The sequence below is a fragment of the Saimiri boliviensis genome, chromosome 14 (genome assembly GCF_048565385.1).
Source record: "Saimiri boliviensis isolate mSaiBol1 chromosome 14, mSaiBol1.pri, whole genome shotgun sequence".
Classification (NCBI taxonomy): domain Eukaryota; kingdom Metazoa; phylum Chordata; class Mammalia; order Primates; family Cebidae; genus Saimiri; species Saimiri boliviensis.
This window is the reverse complement of record NC_133462.1, coordinates 80,437,174-80,464,663: the sequence shown is the minus strand read 5'-3', so window position 1 is coordinate 80,464,663 and position 27,490 is coordinate 80,437,174. Positions and strand designations below refer to the sequence as shown.

The window sequence follows — 27,490 nt, the reverse complement described above, 5'->3', positions numbered from 1 at the left end:
CAGTCTCCGGCTTGGGCCGTGGGCGTGCCTAGTAGGAAGTGGGCGGTGGAACTGATTTCAGAGCAGCCCCTAGGGGAGGCGCAGGCACCAGGTCCTGGTCCCTCTCCCAGCCTCCTCCCTCTAGCTGCCCGAAGGGGTGGAACCAGAGATCCAGCTGGGTCTGGGGATTAAGGTGGGATGTCCCCTGTCCCCTGGGGGCGCAGGCTGGGGCGCACCGCCAGGAGACTGCGCGGCGCAGGTGTCCCGGGACGGATCCAAACCCCAAGCACGCCCCGGCAACCCTCCCCGAACACCAGGGCACGCAGCGGGGGCGCGGGTCAGACGCCTGCAGTTTCGAAAACTGCCGGTCCCGGGGACAGCCGCACAGTCCTGAGTCAGGGACCTGGCCCGGCTCGGCGCTGGCACCAGGCTGGCAGCCCAAGACTGGCTCTTCTCTCAACCCCGCACGCCGCGCGTCCTGCCTCAGTTTCCTCACCTAGAAAGGGGTTGTCAACAGAAGCACGCCCCGACCTACACGACTTCCTGCGGGCCAGAGAGCGCCCTCCCTGCCAGGACCCCCCCAGGACATGCTAGGACGTGGTGGCAGCTCCCCTACCTGCGCAGTGGCCCACGCCGCCGCCACAGGCGGCCGGGGCGCCCCGGGGACCCCCGCCTGGCATGCTCCTCCCGCTCCGCCTGAGCCGCCCGCCGCTCGCTCCCCGAGGCCAGGGGCGGGGGAACGGAGCGGTGCGCAGGACGGGAAGTGGGGAGGGGGCGGGCGACGCAGGGGGCGGCTCCTTTCTTCTCCTCAGCGAGGCCGCGGTTTCCTTGCCAGCGTTGGCTCCTCACGCGCGCGCGCGCGCGCACACACACACGCACACGCGCACACACACACACACGCACACGCGCACACGCGCACACACACACACACGCACACGCGCACACACACACATACGCACACGCGCGCACACACACACACGCAGCTGGAGCGGGCGGGACCCGCGGCCCTCACAGCCTGTTTCCGGGATCTCAGGCCCTCAGAAAGTTTGCTCTCACTGTGGCTCATTTCTGGAGGAAACAGGAGGGGAAGTGCGGGAGGCCTTGAGCACGGGGTGTGGGAGGGCGCCTTCCAGACGCGTGATGTGAGAAGTGACCACACAGTGATGGAGAAGATGGAGGGAGGTGAGAGACTCATTTATACAAAGTGCGGGGGGGGGGGTGGGGGGGACGGTGGGGATGACTGATGACCCTGAAAAGAGATGAGTGGCAGCAGATGTTTAGAAATGAGATGGAATTCCAATTTCTAGCATCTTCCAGCAGCTCTGGGGTGGTTCTCGGACACAGGAGTCCATGCAAGCTTGCTCCTAGGCCGCTGACTCAACCCTTCTCTTTGGTTCATTCAAGGAAACTGCTAGAGCACCCCCCTAGGTAGCACCTGCTATAGGACAATGGGTACAAGGAAGGGCTACACGTGGGCTCTGTGTCCTTAAGCAGCTCACCTCCAGGCCAGAAGGAGAGCACGGGCATATAAAACCAAATCACATCATGAGATAGAATGTGCCATGTGCCAGAGGCTTGGCACAAACCTTCTTGCAGGTGGTTCAGGGATAGGAGGGAGGATTCTGAAGAAGGGTTGGGGAGACGTTCTGCAGGAAAGGGAAGGATCTCCTCAGAAAGACGGGAGTTACAACTAGAGGAAGGCTGAGGTCCTTCAAAAGCTGACAATCTTATGAGTGAAAGCATACAGTTGTGCTTAAAATTAGTGTTTTGCCCAGCATGGTAGGTAGTGCACTCCCATAGTTTCAGCTACTCGGCAGGCTTAGGTGGGAGGATTGCTTGAGCGCAAGAGTTCAAGGCTGTACTGAGCTATGATGGGGCCCCTGCATTCTAGCCCCGGTGACAGAAAGACTCCCGCCCCTCTTCCCACGTCTCTAAAAATAAATGGATATGAATATCTAAGGCTAGACACTTTGGGAGGCAAAGTGGTAGGTTCACTCGAGTCCAGAAGTTTGAGACCAGCCTGGACAACACAATGAGACCCATTTTTTTTTTAACTTTTATTTTAAGTTCAGTTTGTTACATAGGTAAACTTCTGTCGTGAGTGTTTATTGTACAGATTATTTTGTCACCCAGGTATTAAGTCTAGTGCCCATTAGTTGTTTTTCTTGATCGTCTCCCTTCTCCTACCCTTGACCGTCCAAATGGTACCAGTGTGTGTTGTTCCCCTCTGTGTGCCCATGGGTTCTCATCATTATCTCCCACTTGTAAGTGAGAACATGCAGTGTTTGGTTTTTTGTTCCTGTGTTAGTTTGCTAAGGATAATAACCTCCAACTCCATCCATGCCTCTGCAAAGGACATAGTCTCATTCCTTTTTATGGCTGTGTAGTATTCCATGGTATATATGTACCACATTTCCTCTATCATTGATGGGCATTTAGATTGATTCCATATCTTTGCTATTGTGAATAGTGCTGCAATTAACATGTGCATGCAAGTGTCTTTATAACAGAATGATTTATATTCCTTTGGGTGTATACCCAGTAATAGGATTGTTGGGTCAAACAGTATTTCTATCTTTAGGTCTTTGAGGAATCGCCACACTGTCTTCCACAATAGCTGAACTCATTTACATGCCCACCAACAGTGTAAAAATGCTCCTTTTTCTCCACAAATTCTCCAGCATCTGTTATTTTTTGACTTTTTCATAATAGCCATTCTGACTGGTGTTAGATGGTATTTCATTGTGGTTTTGATTTGTGTTTCTCTGATAATCAATGATGTTGATAATCAGTGATGTTTTTTCATATGATACTGTCCGCATTTGTTTTCTTTTGAAAAGTGTCTGTTAAGTCCTTTGCTCACTTTTTAATGGGTTTTTTTTTCTTGTAAATATAAGTTCCTTATAAGATGCTGGATATTAGACCTTTGTCAGATTATAGTTTGCAACATTTTTTCCCATCTGTGGGTTGTCTCTTCACTCTTTTGATAGTTTCTTTTGAGGTTCAGAAGCTCTTTAGTTAGATCCCATTTGTCAATTCTTGCTTTTGTTACAATTGCTTTTGATGTCTTCATCATGAAATCTTTGCCCATACCTATGTCCTGAATGGTATTGCCTAGGTTGTCTTGCAGGGTTTTTATAGTTTTGGGTTTCACATTTAAGTCTTTAATCATCTTTAGTTAATTTTGTATAAAGTGTTAAGGTAGGGGTCAGTTTCAATCTTCTGCATATGACTAGCCAGTTATCCCATTACCGTTTATTGGACAGGAAGTCCTTTACCCATTGCTTAGCAAAACCCTTTCTATAGAAAAAAAAAATCATTAGCCAGCACAACAGTGTGAATAAATTAACACTACCAAACTCCACACATAAACATGGTAAATATGATGTGTTTTTTACCACATTTAAATGGAAATAAAATATCAGTAGCAAAAATTGTGTTTTAAGAATATGGGAATCTCCTAGAACTTTACTAATAATAATGCATGGACACTTAGCACATGCCAGACACTATTTTACACAATTTAAACTTGTTAAATGCGTTTCAACTGTGCAATAACCTGATTTTATATCCATTTCTAGACAAAGTAACTGAGGTACAGATGATTAGAACTTACTCAAAATCTCAAACATAGTAAGTGGCAGACCAGGGATTTGGGCCCAGAGAATCTGGCTGTAGAGCCCATATTCCTACCGACAATCATATACTGTCTCTCACTAGACAAAACGGCATTTCCTGACGCCTGAGTACAAACTGTCACTCTCTGGTCATATAATGAAACTTATATTTAGCTAATTAAGTTTGCTGCATTTTCATGCATAATATTCTCTCTCCCTTCCCCTAATTTTATTCCCAGAAGTAGCTGAGAGGAGAGTAGGTGGCTCTGATAATCATGCTTTACATACAATCAATGTACCTTTTCATCTCCCCTTCTAAATTGTAAGCGTTTTGAGGGCAAATGTCATGCCTGATTCAATTTTGCATCCTGTCTGGCCAGAGACTTATTGGAATAAATTATCTAAATTAAGATTCTGACTCTTGACAGGCTGGTTGATTTATCTGTCAAGTGCCCTGCAAGTTCTCTGAATATGGCAATGATAGATACTCAAGAAAATTCCCATCAAGTTGCATAACTAGAGTTAAAAAGGAAATATTCTCATTGAGAACAATAACAATGCCTAAACAATTCTGGGAAATTTAATTGTCTAAAGGAGATCTTTTCTTTAAAGAAATGTGAATGAACTGGGAAAAAGAAATCAGTCTTAAATCCAGGAAATAACATTAGACAACATGAAGACTCTCATTTGTTAATGCCTGGAAATAGGAAGTTGGTTCAGTTTCAAATACCATCAGATAATGGCTGTGCCAAAGGATGTTATCCTAGTGTTAGGCTAAATATATAATATAAATAACCTTCCTTTTGCAGTGCATATTGTCTTAAAGCGACAGTAGTGAGATAATTCCTGGGAAACTGGCAGAGAGGCTACAAGATCCCACTCTAGACCTGTGATCCCGAGATGCCTGAAACTTGTGGGAATCTGCATCTCCCAGTGATTAGCTTCTGCTAGAGATGTGGCACTCGGAATGTGTTTACATGGTCCAACAGCCAAAGCGGTTAAGGAAAGGCACATTAATTTTACTCTGCATAAAGACCCACAACTCAATGGTTTAAACCTGTTTCTGCCACAGTTTACCACATGTAATGTAGGAACAGCCAACCCCACCAACTCAGAATCTCTCCAGTCAGAGACTGAGTCACAGTTACATAGTTGATTGTGGAGGACTGCTCCTCCCTGGCTGCTCTGTTTTGAATGAGTAGAATTTGTTCTCTATCGGAAGTTCAGTGGCTACATTTACTCCAACTTCCACCAAGGAAGAGATACTCACCCCTCACCGTTTATCCTCTCAGCCATATCCCCTGTCATTCCTAGGTGGCGGGCACCAGCCCTCTCTTTCCATCGTCACACTGATCATCTCTTGTGACCCTTGACAGGTAATATTTTGTCACTCTCACAGCTCTCGTTACCGGGGACAACATGAATGGCCATAATCATAGGGGGCAACGTTGTTATCATTAGAAAGCTCAGCAATTCCAAGCCTCTTTTTCTGATTTTTAATCTTTTGGCCAACCCCTTTTCATTGGTTTTCTGGCCCAGTCCTCTCACACCTGATTTTTATGTTGTCTGAGCAGCACAAATTCCTTGCTTGTGCCTTCTTAATGGGAGAGACGGGACCTCCGCACCCCCCAAAACTGCTGCACATTGCAACCATCAGGAGCTTTTAAACGCCCCAATTCAACAGCCATATTAGCAGATCTCAGCAGGCCCTGGAGGCAGTTTCAAAGACAGTGTCCATAAACGGACCACTGTCCAAAGTCAGGACTTCGTCTCATTCATAAAGTGTTTGACGTTAAGCCACTCACATTTTTCCCATTTCGTCCTTATTCTTCATGTGCTTCACAGTGAGTAAAGAAATCGTGGGCTTTAATCTTCTCTTGCGAATGCTGTTAGTGGTCAGGTCTCTATAAGGCTATTCCAGGGAAAGAAAGGTTCACGCCATTCAGCCAATTTGAAATTAGAATTCAAGAATGGGTTAGGGGTTCTTTCTCTAATTAAATGTGTGTGTTTGGGGATACATCACTTTATTTTCTAGCATCCTTTTTTGAAAACAAAGGGGAAACCAGATGCGTGTCTTTTAAACTATTGTTTCATGGCTGGTTGCTAAAAACTTAAGAAAACAAAAGAAGGTGTTATAATGACACTAACATTTTATTTTGCCAAGTAAATTTACTTTTTTTTTTTTTGAGGCAGAGTTTTGCTCTTTTTTGCCCAGGCTGGAGTGCAGTGGTGTGATCTCAGCTCACTGCAACCTCTGCTTCCTGGGTTCAAGCAATTCTCCTGCCTCAGCCTCCTGAGTAGCTGGGATTATGGCACATGCCACCACGCTCAGCTAATTTTGTATTTTTCGTAGTGACGGGGTTTCACCTTGTCAGCCAGGCTGGTCTTAAACTCCTGGTGTCAGGTGATCCACCTGCCTCAGCCTCCCAACGTGCTGGGATTACAGGTGTGAGCCACCGCACTCAGCCATAAATTTATTTAAAAAAAAAAAAAAAAAAAACTTCTACCAACTACCATCACCACCATTTCATAAAGAAAAGCCTTTTTTTAACCTCAAAAAAATAATAAATATGTGATAGAAGCTAGGACACTTCCTTAAAATGAGTGAATTTTGCTTTCTGAAAGCTCATTTATCCTGGTTTTTTCTTTCTTTGTTATTTTGCCCTGGCCGGTGAAACTTCCTTAGTAGATAGGACCAGTCTCCAACTGTGGTCTTAGGGACCAACTAATGAGACAGCTTCTAAGCTGCGGAATCCAGAGAGCTCCTCTTTTAGGTATGATGCACAGAGTTTGCAATAATCCCACAAATATGATTAAGCTTTATGTTATGAGAATGTTTACCCGTTTTCAAGTATAAACCTGTTTGTAAGATTTTGAATTTCAGATTTGGCCTTTCAGAGGACAAAACTGGAACATAAGCATGAGAACTAAACTACTATTCGTTACAGAGGCATTCACCAAATATTTCTGAGTTGCTGGCACCCAGGCACACAGTGGGAATGCCTTTCCAACCTCTTTGAAGCTGGGGATGGCCATGTGACTGGCTTTGGTCAGTGAAATGTGAGCAGAGGAGATATGATTGGGGGAGATACACTTCACATCTGGGAGGAAGCTTTAGAAGCCAATGCTTGATTCATTGCTCTTTGTCTGCCTCTATAATAGTAAAAGTAAGTCTTCCGATGGAGCACCTGTCATTCTCAATCCTGAGGGCCTCTATGAGTAAGATCTCACCTGTAAGCTTCCATAGAACATAAAACATGAACAAGAGAAAAGGAAGCATACACTGAATTAAGCTTTGAGATGTAGGTGTCTTTGTTGCCACAGGATAACCTATCTCATCTTGATTAGTCTACCAAAGTTCTCTCAGTTCTGAAAGCCTGTTACGAGTGGCCACATGATGGCTCAGATCTTAAGTTGTAGAACTGGAGCTACTTCTACCAACAACACTGTCGTCAGCAACATTCACGTTCTTCGATCATGCCACCTCCCCCAAATCCTAACTAAACTGATTCTAATATTCAGCAAGGCGTTTTTCCAGAAATGAAATCCAAAGCTTGGCAATAGTCAGAGCACACGAGGGCAGAATCGTGACAACATGGGAAAGAGAAGATTTCACAGGGTAGAGTGCTCCTTGGGGGATTTCCTTGCTCTAGGTTAGAATCAGAAGGTTAAAAGACTTCCAACCTGGTATCAAAATGTTTTATGGAATTTAAAGAAATCTTAAAGGGGAAAGGGAGACTCTTCTTTCATTCATTAGGCATCTTGGACTATGGATACAATGGCTGGAGCTCTAGACGCCATCTTGAACCTTGAAGACAAAAGCCGCAGCTTAGGAATGGCAAAGCAGTTAACTGGAATTAAGTCTGGTTCCATGACAACTTTGTGGAGTTTCCATATACCCCCTTGATTGTCTTCCTTTAGATTTCCTTTATTGTACGGAGAAAAAACTGTTACCTTGTTTATGCCACTGTTAGTTGTTTTTCCTTATATAAACCCAAGCCTAAATCTAACTATTACCTACCATGGGTTTTTTTTTTAATTATTATTTGAAATATACTGTTTTTCTTATTTTTTTAAATGTTTTGGCTTTTTTGAATTTTTGCAATTTAAAATAATGTATATAACTTATTTTAAAAGAAATTTGAATGTACTAAAGAGACATATTCTTTGTATTAATGTGTGAACAATCAGAGCATGGAGCCCTCTGGTGTGGGAACTGACCATGGGGAGTCACCTGATTCCAGGCTGCCTTCCTTCAGTGTCTGAGGCTCAGCTCTGATGCACAGGGGTGGGAGGATGGCTAAGGCATTTTTACTTTGATCATCTTGGTTGAGTTTTGAAGGCTTTTGTTACCTGGCCCTTCTCTTCACAATGGGTTGGCATCTCCAAGTCTCTGGCCCAAAGCTCTGAGGATATGATTACCACTTCCCTTCACCCAGAGCCTATTGAGAAAAGGCAACCACTACTTCTTTCGCTGTGACTCCAGTCAGCTTTTTGTGCTTTCTCAAAGACCAATGAGTCATTACAGCTCAACCGGCCTTCTAAACAGCCAGCGTTTGAACTGAAATGTATGTATATGTGGTACATAAGGAAAGTTAGGGGTCTCAAAACACGTCATTAAAATCTTGAGGCAATATTGAGCAACTTTGTATTTTAATCTCTGGGGATCTATTTAGCCTCTGGGTTTTGAACCTTTTGATATAAAATTTAACTGGCAGTCACCTCTTCCTGGGGGCCACTCAGGTGAGGAGGCTCCAGCAAGGGTGTAGAAGAGGATGAGAACACATCCCTGATGCCACGTTTCCCTGATGCCACGTTACAGCGTAAGAACAGAGAATGAAGACCAGTGATGACCACTGGAAATAGTTTACAATTCCACTGTATTAGTCAGTTCTCATGCTGCTAATAAAGACGTCCCCAAGACTGGGTAATTTATAAAGGAAAGAGGTTTAATTGATTCCATTCAGCATGGCTGGGGAGGCCTCAGGAAACTTACAATTATGGTGGAAGGGGAAGCAAACACGTTCTTCACATGGTGGCAGGAAGAGGAAGTACAGAGCAAAGAGGGGAAAACCCCTTATAAAAGCATCAGATCTCATGAGAACTCACTCATTATCACGAGAACAGCAAGGAGGTAACCACCCCCATGATTCAATTACCTCCCACCAGGTCCCTCCCACCACACATGGGGATTATTGGAACTACAATTCAAGATGAGATTTGGGTGGGGACACAGCCAAACCGTATCATCCACCAAAGGTATCTTGCTTGCAGGTCATCTTCCACCACCTATCTGCTGAGCTTTGCTTAGTGATGACAGCCAACTTTATCATCAGCCTGGTTCACGTGGAATTGGAAAGGCCAGTCTGCAGCTGCCCACCTCCTCTATCAAAACAACTGAATGTGAATTCTAAAGCCCAGTAGACACTTAAAAAGTTATCTGTGCAAAATTCCTTCCATTCAGGCATATATGCAAGAACTGACTCTACTGACATAATGCATTTGAACCGCTTCATATGTAGCAATCCTCCCTCATTGCTATTTTCTATCTTCCCTTCCCCTATTCTGCTATTACCTATTTCACTACCCCAACTGAGAAATAAGATCATTTTGTCGAAGTTTGCATAAAGAGGTTTTACCATCTTGTCAGGAAGGCATTTTTCCCCATTCATTCTTCAAAGAAAGTCATTCTCCCTAACAATCAAAATTATCTATTTTCATTATCTGTCTTCCAGGATACGACACTGAATGAGCCAGCACTATTGGGGAACTAACAGCACTGAGAGCCTTTTAGGCTCTTGCAGAAGCCCTTGCCCAGTGAAATGTGCACTCATGCACAGTTCCGGCTGCCCTTCCTGCACAAGGTCAATGCCAGAAGCTCATCTAACTGGTTTGCCCCCAGTGCCCTCGAAACAGCAAAGCCACACACGGCGATCCAACCACAGCCCTTCCCAGGAGACGCTGACTAAAGCACTTCACTCATTGAGAAGATTTTGTCCTAATCCAAAGGCTTTCTACCTTCCTGGTCATGAAAAGCTGACATGGAACATCCCGTGATTTGCTAGAGATAATGGTTCCAGAAGCACTGCCAGAGCACACCAAGACTATGTATTGATATCTGCATAGACATTAAACCCCTGGTTTCATCTCTTTGGTTACTGTTGCCATCAACCAACCTATGCATGTAATTAGCACCTCCTGGATACACAAGCAGTGCTAGGCACTGTGGGGGATGCAAAAATTAGCCGGCTGCTTGGCAGCAAAGAGAAAGGAAAATGCGTAAATACAGCGCAGGGGATTATTAGGGCAATGAAATCATTCAGCAGGCTACTGTAACAGTGAATACATGATATGATGCATTTGGCAAAACCCATTGAATATACAACACAAAGAGTGAACGCTAATGTAAACTATGGACCTAAGTTTATAGTCATGTATCAATATTGGCTCATCAGTTGTAACAAATGTGCAACCCAGTGCAAGATGTTAATAACAGAGGAAGCTGTGGGGAGGAGGAAGGAGTATACGGGAACTGTGTACTTTCTGTTCAGTTTTTCTGCAAACCTAAAACTACTTTAAAAAATAATCTATTGGTTGGGCACAGTGACTCACGCCTGTAATCCCTGCACTTTGGGAGGCCAAGGCAAGAGTATCAGTTGTGTCCAGGAGACCAGCCTAGGCAACACAGAGAGACTCTGTCTCTACAAAAAGAAAAAATAAAGTCTATCCATTCAACAAAATAGCAGGCTACCTGAATAGATGAGACTGGCTCACATGTAGCAGAGGATATGTGATAAGGCAGTAGGTAAGAAGGTCTGCAGTGACATGGTTCAGGATCCCAGGTGCAACTCTTTCTTCCACTTCCTGCAATTCCTCACATTTTCAATTTTAGGGCTGTGAACTTCACAGCAATAAGGACCAGCTAAGAAGAAGCCTATGAAATTGGCTTGCACGCCATCCAGCACTGCATATATCTAAATAAAGTCGTAAATAAATACATGTGTTATTTTTAATCCTAACCTTGGAGAAACAGAGAAGAGGAAATGAAGCACACATGAGACCGGATGAAGGAGAACGTGCCTGCCAGTGTGGGAAAAGCCCTCAGCAGCATCAGTCATCTGGCAGTGGTGGCAAATGGAGTGAGCAGAGATGAAATATCTGCATTCCACTGGTGGCCGTGATAGTAATAGAAAATGCATAAGGCGAAAGTGTTCTCACAGGTCCATATAGGAGAGCGAATCATCCTGGATCACGCGTGTCTGAGGTCCTGAGCTTCACACCTTGTGTCAGGTGTGTGTTGCCAGTGGAGAAAATGAGCTGCGTGCATTCTTGCGCATGAGCCAGACGCCTTGACAGATGGTAAGTACCTGCTCCTCCGGGCACCCATCATCTGAGCAGCCTGGCAGAAGGAGCCCAGCTCCCTGTGCCCAGTGGTAATCTTATATCCTGGGACTTAAGGAGTGATAGCCCTTTGCAATTGTTCTTTCCAGGCAATATTTAAAGCTGAGAAGTCTGGTTTACACTTGATTGTTTATAGTAAGAAAGAGGGATATGGATAGACAGAGAAGTCAGGGATTAGAAAGGAAAATCAACAATATCTGACATTGCTGATTATTAGGGTTTCAAAGCATTTTCTCATCCATTTGCTCTTTGAATTATTACAACCAACATTTGGGTAGCAGGAAGGAATCATTCCAGTTTTCTAATAAATCAAACAAACTGAGATGCAGAGAGTTGCCCACAAGTATGGCTAGTAACCGGCAGTGCATCCAACGGGGTTGGACTGCCCAGCAACTTCCTTAACCCAAATAAGATACAGGTTCTGCCTGCATGGGGTCTTGGTTCTTTGGAGAATACACAGAGACACATTTTTAAAAGTTATTTAGAACTTTGGAGAAGGCAGGAAACCACTATGGGCTCAGGTGGTCTTTGTGAAAGAGAAGAGAAAACAGGGAGCATCTCCCAGGCAAGAGGAGACCTCAGCGTCAAACCACACAGCCTGTCTAACAGAACTCCCAACCTGCAGCTGACAGCTCACCTTGGTGAGAATCCATAGGAGGCAACTTCAGAGATGAAGGTTAAGGCCAGGTTGTGAAGGGCCTTTAATGCCAGACTAACTAAGGGCTTGAGCTTTTATCTCATCACCAAGAAGGAGCCATTAAAGATTCGGAAGCAGTGGGGAATATGCACCAAGTAGGCTTTGGGGAAAGGATGACCCTGAGGGAAAAGAGAGGCAGCAGGATGAGGAGCACAGACAGGGGTTGGGAAGGATGTGGAATTGGAACAGAGGTGGTGGGAAAGTGGAAGGGAGATGGAGAGGAAGGAATTGAGAGGGAAGGACCACGGTACAAGACAGTGTGAAGAAATAATGGCACTCCTAAAGTTAAATTTGAGATGCGGCTGACCATGGTGGGAAGTCCCTGGCAAGCCATCAAGAGATGATGGGCTGATGGTCAGGAGAAAGGTCCAGAGACAGTTATCTGTGTAGATGTGATCATTAAAGCATTAGGAGGGATGAGAAGGTAGAATGGGAACAGAATACTGAAACTTGGGTCTTCCCACCTTTAAGGAGTGGGATCAGAGAAAGGAGTGGGATCAGGGAAGCAAGAAAAAGATGTCAGAGGTGGGAAGAGAAGCGGAACAGAGGGAAGGCCACACTCCCAGAAGTCTTCCCAGTCAGGCCCCTGGCTCCAGTTGTGCCGCTTCGTTTCTTCACACCAACTTGCTCCCTGTGTCTAAGCTGTGTTCATGTCTCAGGTCCTGCCAGACTGTAGTACCAAGTTGGAGACTTAGAGACATCCGCTGAAGTTTACTTGCCTTATGATGATCCAGAACAAAGTCATGAAAACCAGACAAAAATAGTTTCAAAAAGGAGATGTGGGACTGGCCACAGTGCTTTTGAGAGGCTGAGGCAGGAGGACTGCTTGAGGCCCAGAGTTCAAGAACAACCTGGACAATGTAGGGAGACCCCATCTCTACAAAAAATAAAAATAAAAATTAGCCTGGCTCAGTGGCATGTACCTGTGGTCTCAGCTACTCAGTAGGCTAAGATGGGAGAATTGCTCGAACCCAGGAGGTTAAGGCTGCAGTCAGCTGTGATCCTGCCACTGCACTCTAGCTTGGGCAAAAGAGCCAGACTCTGTCTCAAAAAAGGGGGGCAGGGGGGCGCGGTGGCTCACACCTGTAATCCCAGCACTTTGGAAGGCCAAGGCAAGAGTTCAAGACCAGCTTGCCCAAGGTGGTGAAACCCCATCTCTACTAAATATACAAAAATTAGCCAGGCGTTATGATGGGCACCTGTAATCCCAGCTACTCAGGGGGCTGAGGCAGGAGAATCAATCGCTTGAACCTGGGAGGCAGAGTTTGCAGTGAGCCAAGATCATGCCATTGCACTCCAGCCTGGGCAACAGAATGAGACTCTGTCTCAAACAATAATAATACAAAGTGGGGGGAGATATTGGGCAATAAGAACTGCAAAGACCGAACAAGTAGGAAGGCAAAAGAGAGAATGACTTCCAGGGAGCTGTTTCAGGTAGAGCTCCAGGAGCAGGATGAAAAGGCGAAGGTGCTAAGGAGGCTGTGAATGGTGCAGAAGCAAATGTCCGGCAGAGTGCCTACTCTTTCAAGAAGTTTTGCAGAAAAGGGAGGGAGCACATGGGGAGAAATTGTCAGTGGAAAGAAACAGAAAGAGAAGGGTTTTTTTGTTTGTTTTAGAAGGAGTTTCACTCTTGTCACCCAGGCTGGAGTGCAGTGGCATGATCTCGGTTCACTGGAACCTCTACCTCCCAGGCTCAAGCAATTCTCCTGCCTCAGTCTCACACCCACCTCAGCCCACCACCACATCCAGCTAATTTTCGCTTTTTTTTTTTTTTTTTTTTTTTTTTTTTTTGGTAGAGACAGGGTTTCACCATGCTGGCCAGGCTGGTCCCAACCTCCTGACCTTAGGATCCACCTATGTCGGCCTCCCAAAGTGCTGAGATTACAGGTGTGAGCCACCGCACCCAGCTAAGAAAAAGTTCTTTCAGATGCTGTAACATGATTATAACTAGGCAGAGGGTCTCAGCCCAGAAGCTCCTTCAGCTGATAAACAACTTCAGCAAAGTTTCAGGATACAAAAATCAATGTATGAAAATGAATGGCATTCCTATAAACCAACAACAGTGAAGCCGAGAGCCCAAATTAGAAAGGCAAGCCCATTCCCAATTGCCACCAAAAAATGTAAAATACATAGATATACAGCTACCCAGGGAGGAGAGGGATCTCCAACACTGCTCAAAGAAATCAGAGAAGACACAAACAAATGGACAAGCATCCCATGCTCATAAATAGTAAACATCAATATTATCAAAATGGCCATACCATCCAAAGCAATGTACAGACTCAATGCCATTCTTATCAAACTACCAATGACATTATTCACAGAACTAGAAAAAAAAAAGCTACTTTAAAATTCATATGAGATCAGGCGCAGTGGCTAATGCCTGCAATCCCAGCACTTTGGGAGGCCAAGGCAGTTGTGTCACTTGAGATGAGGAGTTCAGGACCAGCCTGGCCAACATGGTGAAACCCTGTCTCTACTACAATTACAAAAATTAGCCAGCGTGGTGGCATGCACCTGTAGTCCCAGCTACTAGGGAGGCTGAGGCAGGAGAATCGCTTGAAACCAGCAGGCAGAAGTTGCAGTGAGCCGAGATCCTGCCACTGCACTCCAGCCTAGTGACTGAGCGAGACTCCATCTCAAAAAAAAAAAAAAAAAAAGAGAGAGAGAGAAAAAAAAGGTAGTTATTACTGGGGTAAACAGAGGGAGGGAAACGCCCTTAAGAGAAAGATAAGCCCAAGCTGAGGAAGAGGGGCAGGTGTGCAGGCTGGGAGTTAAGCCCCACTGGGCTCCTTTATGGGTAACGGCAGGACAGGACATAGGAGAGATACCAGCCTCCCAACTGTCACTTCTCAAGAATGCAGCGGAACTAGCCCCGCTAACTGCAATACTATGACAGGCGTTCTGAAAGGGCATTCCTCTTATAATTAGATACCGAGGCACTGGGAGGCAAATAAAAAGCATAATAAAAGCCAACGGTAATGAGTTTACCAGTCAGACATGGTGACTTATATTGTAATCCCTGCACTTTGGAAAAACAAGATGAGGCGGGAGGATCACTTGAGCCAGGAGTTTGAGACCACCCTGGGCAACATAACGAGACTCCGCCAAAAAATAAAAGTCAACGAAATTAGTCAGATATGGTGCTGGCACCTGTAGTCCCAGCTACTCGGGAGGCTGAGACGGGAAGATCAGTTGAGCCCAGGAGTTTGAGGCTACAGTGAGCTATGATAGCACCACTGCGCTCCCACCTAGGAAACAGAGTGAGACCCTGTCTCAAAAAAATTTTTAAACATTTTTAAAAATTAAGAGCTTAACTATTGTCTGTTACCATTATACCAAGGGCTTTACTTGGACCATTTTATGCAGTTCTCACAAGAATGCTACAGATTTAGTACCGATGCAATTACTCCCATTTCACGAATGTGGAAACTGAAGCTTTAAAGAGGTTAAATACCATGCCTATGTCTAGCATGTAAGCAATGGAGCTGAACATCTTAAGACTCCAGGACCTATGGTCCTAACCATGGTGCCTGGGATGGCTTACTGCCTCCCAGGTGAGCTGGAATAACTGGACCCAGACAGGACAATTAAGAAGCATTCCTGAAAATGGAGCATTTAGTATGTGCAGCGTCTTGGTGCAGCACTGAGGCCAGGGAAGATGCAATGAGATAGATTAGTGCCATTTAGTTAGATCCTAGCTAACCAAATGGCATTTTGATCCAATATTTTTTAAATCCCTGGATTCTGTTATAGGGGCTCCTCACTTTACAGAAATCTGATATTCAAAACCCAAACATAAGTAGAAATAACAGCTTGTTAATTGAGCATCTACTGTGTCCCTTGGCATCAAGCCAGGAGTTTTCTAAACATGACCTCAAAACTGCACAATTCTGCCAGGTGAAATTATTAGCCATAATCCCAAGCCAGGCACTATAAGCTGAGTTGTGATTCCCCAAAATTCAAGGGCTAAAGCCCTAAGCCCCAGTGCCTCTGAATGTGACTGTATTTACAGATAGGATCTTTAAGGAGGTCATTGGGTTAAAATGAGGTCATTAAGGGTGGCCCATAATCTAAAATGATTGATGTCCATGTAAGAAGAGGAGGTGAGGACACAGACAGACACTAAGGGGTGACCACGTGAGGGCACAGCAAGACAGCAATTGCCTGAAGCCAAGAGAAGAGGTCAGAGGAAACCAGCCCAGCTGACACCTTGATCTCAGACTTCCAGCCTCCAGAACTGTGAGACAATAAATTTCTGCTGTTTAAGCCACAGTCTGTGGTACTTGGCTGTGGCAGTCCTAGCAAACCAATACACCAAGGAATCAAGTATGAAAGCCTGGTTTTTATCCAAAATCATGAAGACTGTGTCAGAGCTAAGAATGCAGTCTGTGCCACTATAAAACTTACACAACAGAAGGGCCCTCTGCTGTACCAGAAGGTTCGCTCCAGGCTTCTGAGTATCAGCTACCACTGTTTCAACAAAACACAGTTCATTTGACAAAAGCCACTTGCCCTTCTGGCAACAGAGATCACAAGTAAAGAAAATTCTACCGATTTCACTCATGCCCCCTTTGCATATGTGATGTTTCCATAATGAAGCATGTTAAGATTCCATGTCAGAAAATCTGGATAGACTGCTATAAATAAAAACTATGCTTGCATATTGGTAAATGAATGAAAACAACCTGGGAAATGGAAACTGTTTGATTTGGTGAAGTAGGAACAAATGAAGTAAATGTTTAGTCCCCATGTTATTTAAAATTATCTGAAAAGCAATCATTTAAAATTTTTCTTTTTAAGCTTTTTTCACATTCATATTTAATACTCCTTTTACCCTAATTACCAGAAATTATCCCCCTCAAAACATATATATATATATATATATATATATATATATATATATTTTTTTTCCTTTTTTGAGACAAAATCGCTCTCTGTTGCCCAGACTGGAATGTAGTGGTGCAATCTCAGCTCACTGCAACCTCTACTTCCCAGGTTCAAGGGATTCTCCTGCCTCAGCCTCCTAAATAGCTGGGATTACAGGCACATGCCACCATACAAAAAAAATAATTTTTTTCTATTTTTAGTAGAGATGGGGTTTCACCATGTTAGCCAGGCTGGTCTCAAACTCCTGACTTCAGGCGATCCACCCACTTTGGCCTCCCAAAGTGCTGGGATTACAGGCATGAGCCACCTTTCCTGGCCCTATTTATATTTTTAAATGACTTTTATAAATTTAAAAACTTAAAATATATATTATAAAAGTATCATACATATGTGACAATAAAAATTCAAATAGAATTTTAAAAACTCAAATAGGACTGAAGAGAAAAAAACTAAAATATAAGTGGTTGCCCCAAGAACCATCTTTAAGCATCTCTGTGTTTTAGTTCTTGCAATGATTACTTCTCTTTGTGCCACTGTGTTATTTTGATCTTGACATCTTTAAAGAAAACATGGATTGACAGATACAAATGCCTTTGCATATGTCAAAATACTTTTAAAAATAAAGGGGAAAAGAGTTTCTCAGAAACGGCCACTAGGTGGTAGAAGTTGACTAAAAACTGCTTTGTTAGGTAAAGCCGTCTCGATTGTTCCCTGTGACTTTTCATCTCTAGGGAGAACTTCATGGGAGAAGGAATTTCTTCAGGGTCTTCTCCTGAAATATCCGACATCTCCTCCTCCAACCCCTTTGCTCAGGCTGCCCTGTAGCCATCTTAGACTGTACACAAATGGAGATGAGATAACCAAACTGTCACCTTCCGGTCAGCAGCACAGATGAAGAAGGAAGATCTTCAAAAGTGAAAAGTTAACAAAGACAAGTACACCTTGCTTCAGATAATGTGCGCACCCGCACACACCTATGCACACAGCAGTCCTACCAAGGCAATGGCGACAGCGAGAAGAGATGGCTAACTCTTCCTCCAGAGCAGCTGGGATGCAGACCCGCCTGTCACCCAAGAAGAAAAGCAAACAACAGCCTCTGCGCTGGTGGAGACTGAATTAACTCATTAAGTCAAAATTTCCAGAATTTCTCTGTGCTTTGGTCTGTGTTGTTGTACGTAATATATGCTCCATAAAGACTCATTGATTTGACTTGATCTGAAAACCACATTTCTAAAGGACATAGGAGCATCTTTTCATTCATTAGATGTTTCTTGAGCTTTTTGCTCTAAAATAAAGAGAAATGTGTATAATGTGTAGTGGTGCTTTCATATATATGCCATATGTATTATACATATTTCTCAAATATGTATGTACATATACATTTGTGTACATACAGTATATATTCATATTTATATAAAAGCTATTTGACTTCTTTAAAAGGATGAGATAGCTTACCAGAAGTTTTGTGAGTGGAATTAAGTCAAATTTTGGTATTTCAAATTTCAAATTTGGTCTTTCAAATTAGGCACTAATTTCAAGTGGCTAAACAACAGGGGGAAATGTCTTAAAGATAAATAAAATAAGAGCCTTCTGTATATTTTTCTCTATGTCCAAAATGTTTTGTGATTCTAAAAACTGTGAACAAACACAAGCAAACAAGTCAAGAAAGAAAATGTTTAAATAAGAAAAATAAATAGACCGGGTGTGGTGGCTCACACCTGTAATTCCAGCACCTTGGGAGGCTGAAATGGGGTGACTGCCTGAGATCAGGAGTTCAAGACCAGCCTGGACAACATGGTAAACCTTGTCTCTACCAAAAATTTAAAAATTAGCTAACTGGGGTGGCGGGCCCCTGTAATCCCAGCTACTTGGGAGGCTGAGGCAAGAGAATCACTTGAACCCAGGAGATGAAGGTTGCGATGAGTCAGCAATACTGCACTACAGCCTGGGCAATAGAGCCAGACTTGGTCTCCAAAAAAAAAAAAAAAAAAAAGGGAAAGAAAAAGAAATATCAATAATCCCTTAACACAAGAATTTTATTTTTACAAATTTATCCTAAGAAAATATTTCAATAGGGACAAAAACTACAAAACTGAAACTATAAATCTAAATGGCCAACAATTAATAGTTAATTATAACATATTCGTTTACTAGATCATTATCTACCCTTAAAATCATTTTGAGGGCTATGAAAAAAATGAGTCATGAATAATAAGTTTATAAGTTGTTTTAGACATGAATATAACTAAGTTCACTCAAAGGCAAGCAGACTAAGCAAAATAATGTCTTCATAACAGTATGTCAATGGTAAGACCCAGAAATTGACTGAAGCCCTGTGTTTTCATAAGAATTACTAAGGATTCAATCTCTCAGTCCACGGCACCTACAAATATGATACGGTTTCATGCTATGGTTATCTTTTGTTTATTTTCTTTGTTTTACAGTTGCCATAGCAGTAACATTTATTTTCAATGGAATTATTAAAGCTTTCTTTACTAACTAAAGCTTATTTTTGTTTTGAAACCATTAACGATATAAATTTACTCCCAACTATGCTAACCACAATGTTTACATTTTGCTTCAAATTTTAAGGCTGTAATAAAATGCAGGCATTTATAACCACATAAATGTCCTTCTTGGGCAAGATGAAGGACTTAGTTACCATGGCAGAGTCCAGGTTCTTCTGGCAGTCGTAGGATAGAATATGCTACCCCAAGGATTAAAATCAGCTATTTATGCCAAAGTTTATATGGGAGAACGAGTGACACTTAAATTCGTGCTCTTAAAAAAAAAAAAGGAAAAGTGCTCCTCTTCTGGTTGTTATTTGTGTAGATTTTGGCAAGGAAAAACTGAGCTTCCTTGGGCTAGGTCCAGAACCTGCAATCCCAGGACCTCTGCAAAGACAAAGGGCAGCAGAGGTTGATTAGGCCCAGCAGAGAGATCTGTTTCCTGGCTGATTCACAGATGCAGCCTTCTAAGTCCTACAAAGTCTCACAGTGTGCAGAGGAGGAAGAGGAGACAAGTTCTGTTGAGAAGAGCTAAGGGGTTCTCCATACTTTTCTCATTACGCTGGAGGACTGACACTGACATCACTAGACCAGGAACTGGATAACCACTGAGTTCCCAAACCTTTAACTTAAGCCTATACATTTTCCCCAAAAGCTTTTTGCTCTAAAATAAAGAGAAATACATACAATGTGTTTGATTCAGTGGTACTTTCATATATATGCCATATTATATATATTTCTTAAATATGTATGTATATATACATTTGCATACATATGATATATATATACTCATGTTTATAAAAAAGCTATTTGACTGCTTTAAAAGTACAAGATAGCCCACCAGAAGTTTTGTGATTATGATAAAGTGAAGTGGAATTAAGTCAAATTTTGGTCTTTCAAAATAAGAGACAATCACTGATAACCTGAAATTAATAACTTTTCATTTACACCTATGCCAAAATAACATATTCATAAATATAATGAAAAAGACCAGAATGTAGAAAACGTGTGTGTGTGCGTGTGCATGCACACTCACTAAGAATATGTAAACTGGGTGAGAAATTCATTTTAAAAGAACATTTTTTAATTTGAAGAAAAATATAAACTCAAAAAAATGCATATCATCATTATACATTCACTCTGATAAAGCCTAGAAATCAGTTTCATAAAGAAATATATTGAAAGAGATGCTAAGTACAGTATTTTAAAACTTGTTTAAGACAGCAAATTCTTTGCAAATGGAAATGAGAAGCCAGGTGCCTATTCCAGGAAAGAGAGTTCTGTATTGAAAAAAACAAAGGAATTATGTCCAAATAAATAATCACCTCCATTAAATTGAGGGGTCACAGACCAGCTTGGCAGCTGCAACAAAGAAAAATTTGTCATCAAAACTCTTTGGCCCTTCATTCCTAAAGTAAATTTGGAGCTAATTAGCTTTCAAGACTTTTCCGGGGTTTTTTTCCACAGTGACAAGACAAAGAAACAGACTTAAGATAAAAACCAGATGTCAAAGTTTACTGGTCATTTTGTTCATGTACATTATATATTTGTATGTCTATGTCACTGTTAAAGCTGTGGTTTGGCGAAGTCCCAAACACAGTAGGTGAAATAAACTTTGCGGGTTTGATTGTGATTTGCCCTTCAATATGGCAGGCACCGCATTCTAGCATGGCTGAATTCCTCCTGGTCTGAAATGCATTTTACTACTCTGCTAAATGTTGCTTAGTAAAGCTATCTTTGGCTGCTCTTACAATATAAAACAGCTCTGTAAAGACTTCCAGAAATCATAGAGATCATATACATTACATCAGCTCTTTTCCATCGGTATTAGATCTGCCCACAGTGATCACACTTTCTGTTTCCTGTCAAACGGTGAATTTGAGCTACTCAGTACTTGCCTTTGAGAATACAAGAGGAAAACATAGCTGCATTTTCCCATACAGATGTCAATGAAAACCCAGCAAAAGGAGAAATGAAAAGATAAGCAGGATGCACTCGAGTTTTTCAAGAACCTCTGTTTAATTTCTGCAGGATCCTGAACGCATGTCTATCTTTGATTACTAATAATAAACTTTAAGCTCCACAACAAGCAAATGCATTAGAACAAGAGGTCTCTATGCAACTAAGAGTCGTGGTCAGTAGTTGGTTTAAGATCCCAAAATACTGTACTAGAGAGCTCCTTGAGAAGGTGCTGGGTGTAAGGAAAGGGTAGAAATAAAATATTTCTAGATAAAATGTATTTGAATAAATGAGTTTACATTTGAATAAATGTTTTCACTACAGGCTCTATCTAGAACTTTCTTCACTCAAAATTTTAAATGAGATGTGGCTAAAGGCACAATAGGACAATTCTCCTACTAAATGGTTTTTACTGGTTTGTATACAAATAGTTCTTCCAGGTTTGTATACTAATAGTTCTTCCCTCAAAAAACCAGCTATTTATCTTTCTTCAGATAAATACGATATACCATAATGTTTGACTTACATTTCATGGAGTCATCTAGGACACAGAGTTTTTTTATTTTTTACTTTTTTGTTCACGTCTCTGTCTCCTCATAGGATTCTACTTTAGAGTTCCAAATCTACCAAGTCTGCAAATACCAAATTTGATCCATTCAACTAACATCCATTTTCCTAATAGTTTTCATAGGAAAAGATGTTATAATTTCCTTCTGTAATTTCTCTAAATGTTATAGAGCACACTCACACAAAAGACATTCTTGAGTATATCCAAGACTTTAGACTAACTCACCCACCGCATGTTCTCACTCATAGGTACCCACGACCCATGAGTGAGAACATGCAGTGGGTAAGTTAAAGTCTCTTCTAGTGAACTCTAGTTCTCTTCTAATGAACTCAGAAGAGGTAGAAAAATTGTACTATCTTTCATTGGACTGCTTTTTCTGTTACTGGAGTTTAGGGGTTGGTCGGTGAGATAGTTTGGATATTTGTCCCCACCCAAATCTCATGTTGAAATGTAATCCCCAATGTTGGAAGTGGGGGATGGTAGGAGGTGTTTGGATCACAGGGCAGATCCCTCATGAATGGCTGGGGCCATCTCCTTGGTGATAAGTGACTCTCACTCAGTTCACATATGATCTGGTCGTTTAAAAGTTTGGTACTCTCTACTCCAACTAGCTCCTGCTTTCACTGTGTGCTGTGCCTGCTCCTCCTTGCTTTCCACCATGATTGAAAGCTTCCTGAGGAATCCCTAGACAAGAAGGTGCTGGTACCATGCTTCCTGTGCAGCCTGCAGAGCCGTGAGCCAATTAAACCTCTTTTCTTTATAAATTATCCAGTCCCAGGTATTTCATATATATATATACATATATATATGTGTATATATATATATATATATATATATATGTGTGTGTGTATATATATATAATACTTTAAGTTCTGGGGTACATGTGTAGATCTTGCAGGATTGTTACATATGTATACACTTCCCATGGTGGTTTGCTGCCTCCATCTCCCCATCACCTATATTAGATATTTCTCAGATGTTATCCCTCCCCAATCTCCCCACACCCTGCTATCCCTCCCCTAGCCCCCTAGTCCCCAGTTGACCCCAGTGTGTGATGTTTCCCTCCCTGTGTCCATGTGTTCTCATTGTTCAATACCTGCCTATGAGTGAGAACATGTGGTGTTTGGTTTCCTGTTCTTGTGTCAGTTTGCTGAGAATGATGGTTTCCAGATTCATCCATGTCCCTGCAAAGGATATGAACTCACCCTTTTTAATGGCTGCATAGTATTCCATGGTGTGTATGTGCCACATTTTCTTTATCCAGTCTATCATCAATGGGCATTTGGATGGGTTCCAGGTCTTTGCTATTGTAAACAGTGCCTCAGTGAACATATGTGTGCATGTGTCTTTATAATAGAACGATTCGGGTGTATACCCAGTAATGGGTCAAATGGTATTTCTATTTCTAGATCCTTGAGGAATCAGGTATTTCTTTATAGCAATGCAAGAATGGCCTACTACAGTTGGTTTTTGGTGGGCAGGAAGGAATGTTTTACATGATAGCTTCATTTCCAAGTATAACAGTCCCTGATTATCTGCAGTTTCACTGTCCACGGTTTTAGCTTACCCTTCGTAGTGCAACAAAGCATTTTGAGAGAGAAAGAGACCATATTCACATAACTTTTATTATAGTATGCTTAGAATTATTCCTATTTCATTATTAGCTATTGTTAATTTCTTACTGAGCCTAACTTACAAATTAAACTTGATCATAGGTATGTAGAGGAAAAAACAGTATGTCTAGGGTTCAGTAGTATTTAAGGTTTCAGGAATCTACTGGGGTCTTCAAACATATCCCCCATAGTTAAGGGAGGCTGCTACAGCTTCATAGCAGACACTTCTTTTGTGTCAATCCAGTGCAAAATTACCCCTTTCCTCTGAGGTCTGTCCCCACACACCCATTAGCTGACTGCTTGGCAGCCCTTCTATATTAAGAGACCCATATCCCTAACCCAGCTGTCTCTTGGGGACTATGGAACTGTGATCTCTGTGTATGGCTGAAACTACAGTGATATAATCTTGGAAGAAAAGGATAAAGCAGATGAGGCCTAGGAATTCCTGACAGCTTCTTGCTCCCTGGGTCTTGGCCCTCAGGAATCCAGATATCCTTCCCCAGCATCCTTCTAGTAACTCCCTTTTTTGAGTAAAATAAGTCTAAATGGTTTCTATTTGAATACTGACTAAGAAAGACTGCATTTGGGCTGGATGTGGTGGCTCACACCTGTAACCCCTGCACTTTAGAAGGCCAAGGCAGGTGGATCACAAGGTCAGGAGATCGAGACCATGTGGTGGCACACGCCTGTAGTCCCAGCTACTCAGGAGGCTGAGGCAGGAGAATCACTTGTATTTTTAGTAGAGACAGGGTTTCACCATGTTGACCAGGACGGTCTCGATCTCTTGACCTCGTGATCCACCCGCCTCAGCCTCCCAAAGTGCTGGGATTACAGGCGTGAGCCACCGCGCCCGGCCTTCCAAATTTCATTCCTAGATACACACCCAGAAGAAGTGAAAATATGTCCACATAAAAACTTGTAGGCAATGGCCGGGCACGTTAGCTCACGCCTGTAATCCTAGCACTTTGGAGGCCAAGATGGGCAGATCACCTGAGGTCAGGAGTTCAAGACCAGCCTGGCCAACATGGTGAAATCCCATCTCTACTAAAATACAAAAATTAGTCGGGCATGATGGCACGTGCCGTGCCTGTAATCCCAGCTACTCAGGAAGCTGAGATGGGAGGATCGCTTGAATCCGGGAGACAGTGGTTGCAGTGAGCCGAGATCATGACACTGCACTCCTGCTTGGGCAAGAAAGACAGACTCCATCTCAAAAAAAAAAAAAGAAAGAAAGAAAGAAAAAAAAAACTTGTAGGCAAACGTTTATAGCTAGCATAAAACTCATGACAGCTGAAAAGTGGACGTAATCCAAATGTCCTTCCACTAATGAATGATACTCAAAAATGTGGCATATCCATTCAATGAAATACTATTTAGCAATAAAAACAATGAAGTACTGATACAGGCTACAATATAGATGAACCACATAATTGTTACATTAAGTGAAAGAGGCCAAACACACAAAAGCCTACATATTTGTATGATTCCATTTATATAAAATGGTCTAAAAAGGCAAATCCATGGAGACAGGAAGTAGATTACTGGTCGCCTCAGGCTAAGGGGAGGGAATGAACATGACTGCAAATGGACACAGGGGTTCTTTCTGGGGTGAAGGAAATAAATGTTCTAAAATTAGATTGTAATGATGATTGTGCAATTCTGTACGTTTACTAAAAATCATTGAATTATACACCTAAAGCGGGTGCATTTCATGATATATAAATTATACCTCAATAAAGCTGTTTTTTGAAAATATAACTCAAATATTTAACAGGTAGAATTCATGACCTAATCAAAATACCATCCGTTGCTGCACAGAATCAAAGGCAGGAACTTTCTATGACAAAATATTCACAGTGACTATCTCCAGCAATTCCACAATAACATTTTTTTTCTGTTTGCTTAAGCGTGTTTAATAAACGTTCTACACTGACCACATGGCTCTCCTAGCAACAACAATGTGGCGGCGGCTGCTATTGTGGTTGTTGTTTTAAATTAAAAGCATGGAAAAGTAAATAAAATAAAATAAATTAAAAGCATGGGTAAATTGATTTATAAGCTTGCAGTGGGGAAGGCCTTTTAAAATAAGACAGAAAAGCCGAAAGCCTAAAGGCACTCTGCCAAATCTGCCATATAAAATGTTAAAAATGTTGCTGGGGCAAAAACCAAACCAAACAAAAACAAGATCTAAGCACAAAGTTAAAATACACAGGACAAACTGGAGAAAACATTTACTGAACACAATGAAAGACAAAGACTATTTTTCTTAATTTATCAAGCTCAGCCAAATCAGTAAATTCTGAACCCAATGGGAAAAATGAGCAAAGAATATGAATAAACAATTCACAGAAAAAGAAATATTAACTATCGTTTTCCATACGAAAAGATTCTTAACCTTGTTCACTTTCTGGTGAGAGTATAAACTGTTGCCCAGGCTGGAGTGCAATGGCACAGTCTCAGCGCACTGCAACCTCCGCCCTCCAGGTTCAAGCAATTCTCCTGCCTCAGTCACCCGAGTAGCTGGGATTACAGGCACCTGCCACCACACCCAGCTAGTTTTTGTATTTTTAATAGAGATGGGGTTTCGCCACATTGGCCAGGCTGGTCTCAAACTCCTGACCTCAGGTGATCCACCCACCTCAGCCTCCCAAGGTGCTGGGATTACAGGCGTGAGCCACTGAGTCTGGCCAAACTTGTATGATCTTTTTTAAGGGCAATTTGACAAAATCTACCAATACCTTTTTAAGGTGTAGTTCCACATTGTGTGACTTGGGACTTTCACTCCTATGAAGTTACCCTCGGTCGAGCGCAGTGGCTCATGCCTGTAATCCTAGCACTTTGGGAGGCCAAAGTGGGTGGATCACATGTGGTCGGGAGTTCGAGACCAGCCTGATCAACACGGAGAAACCCCATCTCTACTAAAAATACAAAATTAGCCAGGCATGGTGGCACATGCCTGTAATCCTAGCACTCTGGGAGGCCGAAGTGGGTGGATCACCTGTGGTCGGGAGTTCGAGACCAGCCTGATCAACACGGAGAAACCCCATCTCTACTAAAAATACAAAATTAGCCAGGCATGGTGGCGCATGCCTGTAATTCCAGCTACTCAGTTGGCTGAGGCAGGAGAATCACTTGAACTAGAAGGTGGAGGTTTTGGTGACCCGAGATCAAGCCACTTGCACTCCAGCCTGGGCAACAAGAGCAAAACTCCGTCTCAAAAAAAAGAAAAAGAAATTACTCTGTAGACTACACTAACAAAAATATTCCAAGATAGATATAAGCATATGTTCATTGCAATGTGGTTATAGTGAGAAAACTAAAACTTGAATATCCATGAGTAAGGAATAAACTGAATAAATTATGCTACCTTACAAATGGAATTCTATTTAAGAAGTATTAATTACATCTACATGTGCCAGTGCATAAATATCCCTGAGAAATATGAAGTGAAGAAAGAAAAAAGCAGCAGAATAAATATGGAAAAAAACCCATGTTCTACAAAGATAAGTATATATGTACACACATTTTTTTTCAGAGATAGTAATGGTTATCTTTGAAATGAAGGACTGCTGGGAAGAAAGGCTATTTACTTTTCATTTGGACTTTCCCGTGCTGTTTTGCACATTTTAAGGCTGTGCCTGCAATTTTTTAAATGTCCACAAAGGCTAGCTAGGAGGTAGGATTATAAACCATTTTTGTTTTCATATTTTTTACTTATCCATATTTAAAAATAACTTAATGGATTTGTTATTTCAACAGATTATTCTTTTCTGCTTGACCTCAAGTTACAGAGATGCCAGATGAAGTCAAAGAGGATACCAGATGCACCCAGGCTGCTGGGGAGGCACGTACGTCTGAACTGGCCCAGGGCAGCTGTTCTCCAGGGCAGGGCTTGGCCATGGCAGTGGCCCCAGCGCCTGCATTCAGCCCAACCCACCAGGTCACTCCAGTCCAGTCTGTAATGCTCAGATCCCCAGGCAATCGCAGGTCTGAGGCCGAAAGAACTATGAGAATGTGCATGGTGATATCAGGCACATGCTCTGAATGAAGGAAGAGAAACCTAAGCACTTCAAGGGGCAGTGTTCAGAGGAGGGAAAAGACAGCAGGGTCTGCATGTGATCCCTACCTGGACTCTCTTAGAAACTCCATTATCCTCTTCTCCAACGATGTATTCCCATTCCAGAATTTCTTACCTTAACGTATTCAGCCTAAGATAACGTGCAGAAATGAGTAAATGGGGAATTTTTACTTTTCTGCAA

General features: G+C 42.4%; 1 protein-coding gene and 1 long non-coding RNA gene across 20 annotated transcripts in view; one reads left to right on the top strand and one right to left on the bottom strand.

The window, feature by feature from the left end:
- Positions 1-902, bottom strand: part of DISC1 (DISC1 scaffold protein) — a 380,547-nt gene extending 379,645 nt beyond the window's left edge. For all 19 annotated transcript variants that reach the window (XR_012513582.1, XR_012513584.1, XR_012513586.1 and 16 more), the window contains exon 1: positions 596-902. Coding sequence is in view for 6 of the 19 variants with exons in the window: in XM_074385319.1 (XP_074241420.1) it covers positions 596-659 (64 nt within the window). In the remaining 13 variants the exon portion in view is untranslated. The remainder of the gene's footprint in view (positions 1-595) is intronic.
- On the top strand, positions 780-27,490 carry LOC101044243 (uncharacterized). The gene is made up of 4 exons (XR_012513596.1): positions 780-1,161; positions 9,332-10,955; positions 17,316-22,351; positions 26,991-27,490. It is a non-coding gene; the product is annotated as an uncharacterized LOC101044243 (long non-coding RNA).